This window comes from Apostichopus japonicus, chromosome 2, assembly GCF_037975245.1.
Source record: "Apostichopus japonicus isolate 1M-3 chromosome 2, ASM3797524v1, whole genome shotgun sequence".
Taxonomy (NCBI): domain Eukaryota; kingdom Metazoa; phylum Echinodermata; class Holothuroidea; order Aspidochirotida; family Stichopodidae; genus Apostichopus; species Apostichopus japonicus.
Window position 1 is genome coordinate 13,305,083 of NC_092562.1, and position 12,418 is coordinate 13,317,500.

General features: G+C 36.0%; 1 protein-coding gene across 1 annotated transcript in view; it reads right to left on the reverse strand.

Annotated features, from left to right (window-relative positions):
• Positions 1-9,169: 9,169 nt before the first annotated feature.
• LOC139972848 (amine sulfotransferase-like) overlaps positions 9,170-12,418 on the reverse strand; it is an 8,097-nt gene continuing 4,848 nt past the window's right edge. Inside the window, exons 5-6 of the mRNA XM_071979205.1 lie at positions 11,388-11,580; positions 9,170-10,246 (exon numbers count right to left, since the gene is read on the reverse strand). Of these exons, the coding sequence (XP_071835306.1) occupies positions 10,137-10,246; positions 11,388-11,580 (303 nt within the window). The 3' untranslated portion in view covers positions 9,170-10,136. The remainder of the gene's footprint in view (positions 10,247-11,387; positions 11,581-12,418) is intronic.

Sequence of the window (12,418 nt, forward strand, 5' to 3'; positions counted from 1 at the left end):
ATCCAATGAAATATAGATTATGCAAGACAGGTACTTCAAATTTTAATATCGCCTTTGATTTGTTCTACTTGTTTCACTGCTGTTTCAGTTCTGTTGAATCCACAAGAATAAATCATTCTCTCATGGACAAGTACCAATAAACGGTTATTAGTTTTGATCCCATTGAATGTAATTGTCATGCTTAATAGGTTAATATTCATGATAATGAGAGACAGCATTGAAATAAATTTTAAACATGGTTTGTGCTCACTGTTTCATTTTTATTGAAACACAAATATCTTCTTTTCCAAGAAATGCAGTTAGGTTTGGAGAAAATAGAGAGCTTACAAAATGGCCTTGCAAGTAAATCGGGCATGTAACAAAGTGTCAACGAAGAGTATACTGCGACTATGAAATGACTATAGCTACAACTGACAAGTGGGTCATTTGCATATCAAAAGAAAATTAATGACTTACTGAAATGTTAAATATACAATTACACTTTATACAAATGCAATATCAAATAAAAATATTTACTTTGTAAAAACATAAGCATTAGTTCTAAAGTATAATCTTCTTTCAACTTGATAATTTTGCATTTAATATCCGCAGATTTTCTTGGAAAATAAAATGTAAGATGAAATGTGAGATATATAACAATAATAAAAACAAAAAGTTTTTTCTTCGAAGAAACAGCATTTAACAAGTTTATTTAAATGTGTACATACATTGTAAATGATGTTAATTAAACCTGGCTTGATAGAAAATGTAGATGGGATATGTCTGTTTACTTGGTAGTCAATATGCCGTGGCATGCAGAGTTTCCTGGTATTAATATAATTCCAAATTTACAGTTTAATTAATACATAAGTTAAACGATAACCGAATATCACTTTCTATCAAATAAAGTGCATTTGGTTATCATCATATCTGCAACATGATTCCAAGTTGATATGGCTATACGTGTGTCTGTCATTCAGGACCTGAAACTCACAGAGAACACAGTTACTATTGTAAATCTTAAATTTGTGTGCCAAAGTAAAAACTGGGATCGTGCTATAAATCGGTAGTATGTGCTATAAGGTTTACAGTAAGAACTGAAGATATGTGTAATTCATTGTTCACTACAATTGTTGCTATCATTAAGCATATATGCCTTGATTATAGAGTTTTTAGCAAATTTCAGTAAAGTGTAAAGTGCACTGGGTTGCACTAGGTTGTGAAATCATAGGGAGAGAACCTCATAGCACCCCATTTATATAGTTATATTTATTAAATGTATTATTGTTCTCCACAATTTTGCAATCAGGAAGCATTTGACTCGATAAAAGAAATAAATCAACAAAATTCAAAAATTGCACTGAGCACTGGGTAGTGGAATCATGGGTAGGGGGTTCTTCCTTATATCAGCCAAACCATGAGGAAAAAGTACCGCTTAGGCCCAAAGACTAACAAATTTATCCTCTTGTATATGAATTTTCTTTCAAAGTTGTAAAATACGGCAGAATCTTTTAAAACCAAAGCTGGATAGAAATATACTTCTCATCAGTTACAAGAAACACAATTTATGCCTTGTATTTGTAATATTGTGACAAATAGCTTGTTCCTTGAAAATTGTCATAACTCGTTCATTTACAGGAATGAAGTATCCCGCAAAGAGCCCTAGGAAGGCTGATGCTTCAGTGCTTGCGTTAGATTTTATTAAGATGCCATCTGCGACATATTTGAAGATGACCTCTTCAAATTGAAGACCTCACTCACATCAAGGTGATTCACCTATCGAGAAAAGTGAAACTTCATATAAAAGATTAAATGTTTTACAAGTTTGCAGAAGAACTTTTAGAACATTCGTCGTTAACGACGAATGTACCAAGAAATTAACAGGGACCACATTTTCAGACAAAGTGAAGAGGAAAACGTGGCATGAATTCTTCAAGTATAGGTCAATGAACAAACTGTTAAGAAGATGGCAAAAACTTTTAAATGAGGTCGATATTCAGAGGGAAGCAGAAGAAGATATATTCCGTTTACAGCATGCCCTGGAAAAGAAGTTTTCCTCCCTATTAGCAACCTTGTTGGAAAGTGACATGCCACCAATCCCCCCCCCCGAGAAAGTTGTCCTACGGACACAATTCTCGTGGAATAGTGTCCGTGAGACGCCCGGACACTATTTCCTGCCACACCAGCAACAACCTTACAGGTGTCTCCTGAAGCAATGACTCAAACAGAGGAACGGGCATTGCGGTACCGTGCTGGATATGTACCATGTACATTTAACTTAAAAAAAATACAATAAAATGCAAAGCAATGAAGTTGCTGCTCAATATGTAAGAAAAATATCTTCGTGGTCTCATGATGAAATCCCAGCTGCAGATGCATTTCTGGATAATTCCAATGAGTGGATTAAAATAAAAATTAGAAGTGGCAAGACAGTGTTTTTACTTTTTCAAAACTCATACAAGAAACTGTAAGGTCAACCGTATACCGTAACGTGAATGGTCTTTATACTCCACCGTGGTAAGCTTTGCACGCATAGCTACATAGCCAGTCATGTCATGAATATTCATGTGGTCTATTGGGCTTGTCTGTAATTTTTGAAGGTTAAATGCTAAATAATGGGTATCACAATCTAATTAAGGAAGATATGGGTTTATTAAATCGATATTATCATTGGGTTAAATGCATACAACATATCTGCAAATGTTTAGGGTGATATTGATGTTTTTGTTTGGTAAATAGTTAAAGGGGTTATTGAATTGAATTGAATTTATTGTCCACAATCAAAAATTCGGCTTACACAGGTCGCAAACGAAACAAAAGAAAAAAGTATAAGTATCAATAGACTGCGATACACATACAGTAATACAAACATATATACAGCAAGTCCTAAAGAAGAAATCTTCTCACTCGTGAATTAAAAAATATGGATAGAATTATACACAAATGAGTATATGTAGCGGGGCCTAAGTGTACGTGGTGGGCATAAACGCACTCCAGAGCGGTGGTAAATGTAGTGCTCAAACAAGGGGTATGTTGGGTCTTGCATGATTTGTTTCACTTTATTGCAGAACCTCTCATGATACAAGCACTCTAACGAAGGAAGTGAACACCGATTATCGGAGGATTATCGAAGTGAACACCGATCGGCGGAGTGTATAGTCTAGTGGTTACGCCGGCGTCTCCCAGTCATGAGATCCCCGGTTCGATTCCCCGCCGACAGCAATGTGTGTCGTCTGGCAAGGGTGTTGTTCAATAACAACTTCCCGACATGGACGTTAAATGGATGTGTGCCGAGAGATTGGCTTCGGTCAGCTTGCGAGTCTATAAGCCTCCATGGCTTCTTTCGCGAGTTCCTGCTTGCGGGAAGATCACATATACATACATTATCCGCTGAGCAACTTTCTGAGATTGCTCAAGTATCTTCACATCGATTCTTGTAACATTGGCAAAGTAACAAATTATGTTATACATCAAAACACTTTGAATGAGGGATTTATAGATCAAGGTCATGATTGTTTATCCACTCTGAGGTTCTTCAGTTTTCTCAAGAAATACAGCCTCTAATTTGCTTTCTTATGTACAATTGTGGCATTACTAGACCAATCAATGTTGTTATTCAGTTAATGTCATTTAACAGGTAACCATGCAGTAATGCCAGTATCATCCGCATATTTTATGACCCTACAATCACTGGACATACTCTGACAGTCGCTGATATACAGGGAAAAGCCAGGGGGAGCGGACACAGCCCTGAGGCACACCTGCACTTAAAATCATTTCCCCTGAGTAGACATCGCCTATCTTCACCCTCTGACGTCATGAATCCATTGGGTAGTTCGGGGAGATACACCGTGTGCGATTAATTTAGCTGTAAGTAAGTGTGGGACATTTGTGTTGAATGCACTAGAAAAGTTTAAATCTCACATATTGTCTATCTTTATCTAAAAGAGAGTAACGTTTTTGCAGATATGTCAACACCGCATCATCAACTTGAACCCCCCCCCCCTCTCTCCCTGCTCTATAAGCGAACTGCAAGGGGTCAATAAACTGTTCTGTAATACTGTGAGGGCGTTTCATTATTAGTCTTTCCAACATTTCATGACGTTACAGCTAAGTGAGACGGTCCGAAAAGTCATTAGGCTCAGTTGAATTTCTTTCTCTGAGACGGGTATAACTAATTACGTTTTCCACAGTCGTGGAATCTAGCCGATGTCTAAAGAACATTGAAAGAGTTTTGTGAATATCCCAGCCAGGATCTCATTGCATAAACCATCAGGGCATTGTGCTTTGGTGGTTTTCAATGATCCAAACACTACCCTAACTTCATGTTCAGTAACGCAAATCTCATTGTTAAAACTCCCTTTTTATTAATTCACTAATAATTCACTCATACTACATTTTTCTCAGTTGTATAGTCCTACAATTCATTAAACTCTTCCACGAAAGTTTGTGTGACCTCTGACTAGGGGGTCACCGACTTCTGTCTGTATCCAGTCAGCATTTGCATTGTTTTCCATGCACCAGCAGAATTATTTTCAGCAAAGTTTCTTTCTAATTTGTCTTTGCATGTTTGTTGACATACTTCGACTTTACGTTTGATGCACTTCTGTACCTCTTTCACCCTTGTTTTCTTACCTTCCATCGGAGCTTCATCCTTTCGTTGAGTAAATCTCTAAGTTCTTTGTGACCCACGGCTTTTTATTCGGATAGATTTTGTGTGTCTAAAGAGGGATGATTTTGTCGACAAAGAAGTTGAAATAACTAGTGACAATGTCCGTCGCCTCGTCAAGTGAATTAGCTGATGAACAATAGATCCCAGTCGGTGGTATGCAGGGTGACTCGCAGCTCATCTGTTGCTGTCTCCGTGCAAGTGTACCGTAGCTTAGTTACCGGCCGACTTCTTTTCAGCTTCTTGTACTCCACATGTTGTATTTTACTGTCGAGTAGTGTATATACCAGAGTGAGACAATTAAGAATGGATTAGTTCTTTCTAAATCCAGCCAATTAACAATAAAAAATAAAATGCTTGTGCGCAGAGTTTTTCTTGTTTCCACTCGTCACCTGGCTTGAGTCTCTAATTAACTTTGTAACAAATCCCAGGCTAGTAACGCTACCAATGGGGCCTTGTATTGCTGCTGTAAGGCTGAAAGGTACTTGACGTTTGGCTTTGCAGTTCAGAAAGCAACAATTGAAAAAGAGGTAGTGCCACTTGAATCTGTAATGGTTTTTAAAATGTGGTGACTAAAATCCCTTTGAAGTGGACATAGTGAAAATAAATCTGTGCGAAATTGTGACAAGTCATTAGCCTGAGATATATATTATCTCATTCAGAAGCATTAGGCAAATAATCATGACATATGATCAAATTTATGGCTCACTTGCACGACTTATGGACCAAAATACCATAGTGACTGTCTCAAGGCCCAAGCTAAAGTATTCAGAATACAGAAGGCTATTTATTTGGCTAATTTATCTAGGTCTGGTGCTATTTGTATTAACCAATATTGGCCATTAGACTTAGCTACGTATACACTTGAGTCTTGAGTAGGGCGGTAACATATTCTCTCGATTGAGACTTTCCGGGAATAATCGAGAATAATTCCCGGTAAAAATTACCAAAAATCCAGAAGTACGGATGAAATGCTGTAACAACTTAAATTTTAGAGATAACGTTAGTCCTTGACCTACCACAGTACACCACTTCCACTGGTAGCACAGTGTACCATTGCATCGTGAAACCGATTCCTACACAAAATAGGCTATACTGACGCCAAACCTTTACCAATCGTGAAATTACCATGGGAACGGCCCACGCAATGATAACTTTTGACATCAGACTTTTCAGTTACTCCAAATTGGCAGAAAGTGCCACAACTGTATGATCAAATTTTAAAGAGCTAAGTGATGGATTTACACGACAAGACAATAACAAATCGCCGAAACCATGCGCAAATCGACTAACAAGTCATTTCATTCTAGCCTAAATTCCCAATATTCCGTATAAGATACGACAAACACAATGGAGATTCATTTTGCATAACTTACCGGGAAAAAATCGGCCGAATTTCGGGTATTCACGAGGAAAGGGAACTGTTTTTTCTTCAACAGCACATCTCCTTCGGCCATGACAACACAAAGAATAACTACTGCGCATGCGGTAAGAACAAGGGAAAGCCCCATGAGTAATCGGCTATATACGGGCAAACAATAGAGGGCGTTGGGAACGATTCGCCTAAGTCGGACACTTCCTATGGTTCAAAGGAAATCTGATCGTTCTCAGGGGAGGCCTGACCTTCGTATAAAGTCATATATAAGCAAAGGATTTAATATATATATATATATATATATATATATATATATATATATATATATATATATATATATATATATATATATATATATATATATATATATATATATGTGAATTTAGTTGTTTGTTTAGTTCTCTTTCATGTGCATCTTTTATACTTTGAATAAAAACTAGTCAAAATTGATACCTCCAATACATGACATATTTACCCTACCAGAAAGTAAAATTGTAAAACGGATTTCCACATGGAAGAACAAAAGCAACTCTGTACTAGTATATAGGGTTTCGGTATAGGTTATCCTAACGCCGAAATGACTAAATAGACCTTTTGGATACAACACCTAATACATTCCCATTAATTATTATTAATTAAGAAACAATAGTTCCAATTGCGGCGCCTGAATTTATTCGGAACAACCATTATACAAATATTGGTCTTTAATCGTCATGATAAACATAGCAAGCGACCAAATGCAGTGTCAAGCAAATGTACAGACATTACAAGTCTTTGCAATGAGGTCAAGCAGTCATTGTTGTCGGCATCAATATTGCTTCAAGTGAATTCTTCTTTACTTTTAACTCACAAATCCCTGATGGTAGCCTGACTTAGTGTGAACTACTTTATTTGCTACATGAAATAAGCAAATTCTACACGTTGTTCCTACGCCACTGAACTTGAGGGTCATTGTATAGGACAACCCAAATTGTTCACTTGTTATAATATTCAAGTGCGGTTCAAATATCAATGTACTGACATGTGCTAATAACTAATATAATACATGGTGTAAATAATATAATAATGTAAATAAAACATGGTATAACCGATCATTTTTGAAATTTGAACAGAAAGTCAATATATCAACATCCTTCCGCGATACTTTTAAGCAGTGAATTGTATGTATGTATGCGTGTTCGTGTGTGCGCGTTTGTGACGCCGAGCTTGTAAACACGATATCTGATGAAGGGAAGGCCAGACCAAATTCATATTTGGTGTGTAGAAGAACCACATTGAGTATAAGAAGCCTACTGTTTTCTGTGGTGATCATTTGATGTCACAAGCTGTCAAATTGTGAAAACCTTGTTAACACGATATCTCAAGAAGATATGCTTGGACAGATCTCAGTTTTTTTAATACGTATCTGAACCACATTGAGTGCAATTCAGGTGTAAACAGGTAAATTGTGAAAGCCTTGTAAACATGATATTGCAAACCTTGGACAGAACTCATATTTGGTTTGTAGATGTACCATATCAAATTTAAAGAGCCTATGATTGCTTTTGGTGGAGGTCAAATGTAATTTGAAGTCAACAAACGCCAAACATTAACTCCCCTCTCACCTGTCTCTATACAATAACGCACCTTCCTAAACATAACATCGCAAGGGAAGCTTGGACAGACCGCATATTTGGCATGTAATTGTACCACATTGAGTACGGAAAGCCTAATGTTGTGGGCGGAGGTCAATGGTCGTTTGTGTTAACCAGGGGTCAAATTGTCAAAAAAACAAATTTTTACACAATATTTCAACAAGGGCAGATGTCATGTCATATTTAATATGTTGATGTTTCTATCACAGTTAGAACAAGAAGCCTGTTGTTGAGGTCAATGGTCATTTCAGGACAGCCTGTGTCATTGTGTATTTATCGTTTGTCACATCACACTGCTTTTCAATGTATTACTAAGATCAAGTATGTTGTACACTTTCGCTATAAATTTTGTCAGATGCATGCATGAATAAGACTGCTCATGTTACATCATCGAAAATACGATGCATTTTCGCATTCTGAATTTCATTTAGGAGCGAATGGCTCCTTTTTTCCCTTCTGTACAGCACTGGTTATTAATGTTGTTAATTGGGTGGGATAAACCGGATTGAACCTTAGTTTGTAGTTTTTTGGGCAAGAAATTTGTTCGATCCAATTCTCCTGGAAAACAAGGACCATGGCTTGAGTATAATTTATTTCATTTATCTACAAGATAATGCCAAATGAACGGAGAATATCTCATTTTTTAATGGCCAAGTTCATTTTGATCTCTGTTAGCAGATAGCATAAAGTACGAACCCTTATTACAAATGTCACAATGTGATTTGATCCTATACAACACTTCTACCAGCCTAGATCAGTTTCTTGAATATGTGGCCCGAGAAATGTTTTTTTAGCGGCTACATTATTTAATATTTCCGTATTATTATCTGTAAGACTATAAGGCCATATATGGCCTTATTATATATAAGATACACACACAACATAGAACATTTACTTAAATATTATTCAGATCAGTAAAACAGTCTCATCTTAGGTTTAATACGTTGCTCGACAGATGAAATGCAAGTAGATACTATTGAAATCTCAGAGTCAACACTTAATTGTGACAAGGTTGTACACTATTCAGAACTTCTGTCTTGCCGGGATGTGCCAGTATCAAACTTTATGTGGGTCTTTTGATTATGGGCATAAGCGACCGTTTTACAAATTGTTGCGGGGTTGGGTCTGAGCCATGTTCGACTTAACCTTAATAATATAAGGCCCGAAACTTGCCAATATTCTTCCCGAATTTACCACTAAATGGGGACTGTAGTATCAGTCCCATCTCCTACGTCTATGCATAGTCACAATTCAATTCAAATAATTGATGCCATCTTGAACAAGACAAGAAAAATACACAAGAAACTACAAGAAATGAATTACAAAATTTATACATATCTATATATATATATCTATATCTATCTATATATATATGTATATGTATATATATATATATATATATATATGTATATATATATATATATATATATATATACATATATATATATATATATATATATACATATATATATATAGATAGATATAGATATATATATCTATATCTATCTATATAGATGTTCAAAGTATCTCTTTCGAGATCCGGCTTTAGGAATCACAAATGATTTTCGAGTTGGATAGCATCATGTTTGATCTCTAGAGTAGGGCAAAATATGTCACCAAAAACAGAACTAGTATTGTTCGATATAGGTGACAAACGCCTACAGTGGAATTACGATCTTCCTTACCGGTTTCGAACCTCTGGACATACAATCAGCGTCCATAGCCTAGTGGTTAGGGTGTCCGCGTACAGAGCGGGAGGCCCGTGGTTCGAATCCCGGTGGAGGCTGAAAGTTTTTTCACTGTTCTTGATTTTCCAACTCATTACGATTTTCATTTATATATATATATATATATATATATATATATATATATATATATATTTCTATCAGTATTAATCAGTATAAACTAAAGTGTGTTATAATACCTTCATACCTGTTAGACCTGTCAGCAGAAATTACAGTGTAAAATAGCTAACAGAAGAATTCATTACTCAAGGGTTTCAAATAATGACTGGTCAGGAGTTTAAACAACTGTCCCTATATGTTTGACTATTAAGTATGCCTTGTAGGCAATTTTTAAGCGTTTTGCAGTAAAGTGTCATCCACTTTCTGCTAAAATGTGGACGTAATTATTGGTGAAACATTTAGAGTAGTCTGGTTTGTCCAGTCAATCATTATGCATCTATAGGATTGTGTGTTTAGTATTTGCTCATATGTAGCAAATGGTTATAAATGTAACACATGTTAAGAAATTATAATACAATTTAACTAATTAACGGGTGCTTACCTTTTCCCATTATTAACTGATAAAGCCATGAGTATCGGGTGCCACATATGTATATAAGCTATAGGACTGGGAGTTTTAATTAATTTATTAATTTGATTAAACGCTTGCATTTGTTCTTCTGTCACACCTTTAGAAATGAAAAAGTAATAAAACAACTTCCCAAAGCGGGGAATCGTTGGAGAGACCGTTCCTCTTACTGGTAGGCTACGTCAAATCCCCACTCTGCTATCTTCTCTTTACAAACTGAATCAAACAGCTCATTCTCCGCAACGGTAAAGAATTCCTTCCAAGTACCAGTCACACCTTGAGAGAAATTATCACAATTAGAGAAATTACAAGAAGAAACCCAAACTGCATTTGCCTGCAAATATACGTAGTTTTTTAATACGATTGGAGTGAATTGCTTGCAGTATTATGAAAAAACTTTTCGGTTGTTCATGGTGTTATGTTTTGATCGGACAACACATCAGGGGGTATAGTTATGTAGGTACCTATACAAATTGAGGGCGCTTGTCAGAATAAGTTGCCTACACAGCTAGCTTCTGAAACTGCAAATGTACAGAGACTAAATGATACTTTAAGTTTCAACGTCCAGTCATGTATGTATCGTTCACGTGGCCAGTAATGTCAATATTGTAGTGCGCATGCGCATTACATTAACAACATGTTGAACAGGAGGAACTCACGAAGTGATCATTTCCTAAGATACATACATCACTTAAATGGGGAAGCTAATTACTTATAAATATTTGTCTCTTCTATTTAAGTTGTACGTTGTCTCCCACTAGAGTGTATATATAAGTATAAAACACTAATACGAAGTGAAAGCGCATGTGCGCCATTTCTTACCTGCCTGCGTCTCAGATACCATACATTTCCGCAGTAATATGTGATATGTCGATAATATGCCAATTCAGTCAAATGCGTGAATAATAGTATTGAGTTATGTACATTGATAGCTACACAGAGAGGTGATCCAGGTCATGGAAACTGAATGCCAGAAGTTACTTTTAATGTCTATTAGATTACCTCGACATATTTGGTGATTAAAAAACTCGATTTGATTAGTTTGATCGTGTATGTGTATGCTGATATTCCTATTTCATTCATTCGAATGATTACTCTTACACCCTATATCTATTTACCCCACCCCACCCTCTTCCTCCACCACATATGTTAAATCATATGTTAACGGTGATCAAAATATTTTATAACTACAATTATTTATTTATTTATTTTTTTGGCATAAAGTTCATCTTCTATAAGTCTCTGATACCAAACATACTTTAATGAGCCTGTAGGGTCGATTTGTTTGTTTTTTTGTTTTTGTTTTTTTTTAAGTTCAATAATTAGTGACCATTATATAACTTTCTGGCCGCAGTTATTCTGCCAATACTTTTACAAATGGCTTTTAAAATACACACATCATAATCATCATAATTACCTTTTTGAATGAACGGGTTTGCACCCATTGCTCTGGTGATTAATTTACCATCTGGTTTGGATTTTTCAATTTCATCATAACTTTTCTTCATATTTTTTACCGATGAATTCGTCTCCACGGCCTTCAAAGCTTCTTGATCTAATTCCTTCCCTAAGAGGAATTTTGAGAGAGGCTTGGCCACTGCCTGGAAGTCCTGTTTTTCAGAAGGAAAAAAAAAATCGTGGAATACATTTTCTTCTCAAAAAAGAAATTCAACCTAATGAAAGCTAACCCAGGTGTGTATTATGTAACATGCATGTTATCTGGTGCGAGGAATGCAATGGGGAGTGCAAGTGCGGGCTGTATAGCCACAACAATTCGTGCGACTCAAATCGGGTCGTGTGATAGTGTGACGTAAATAAATATCACATAGCAGCGAAATACAAACAATAACTGCTATTCTAGAGAATATCATTTGAAGTCAGTATAGTATGCAGAATAAAATGTTATTAATGACCCAGACGTCTTCTTTGTATTCTAGACTGCTCTGTTAGTTCACACTACCGGTACATCACGTGATTCGACTTATCAAGTTGATTTTTAATCATGCTCTCGTTCCTTGCAACACCCATAACAAGAAGCACTATGGCCCTACAGCATTCTCGGTCGCCGTATACCTAATCTATGGAACGAGCTGCCTCCCGGAATTCGCATGATCACGGACTTCACCTCCTCCAAATCACACCTGAAAACGCATCTCTTTCAAGAGCACTTTAAAGATGGTTTCTAGGATTTTTTTTAGATTTTATGATGTTCTGTCGTGTTGGTTTATATAGTTCTAGCTTCAATTGGAATTTTCACTTTTTTAGCATTCAAATTGAAGATTTTGTAGTCAATCTGTTTTATCGCTTTACTCTTCACCAGTGCTTTTAATCGCTTTTTTTTCGATCTCATATTCCTGAATATATCTGTTTATGGTATATGTATTTATTGTTTTATTTATTTACTGTTTTATGTCATTGTATATTCTAGATTGTTTGTAAAGCGCACAG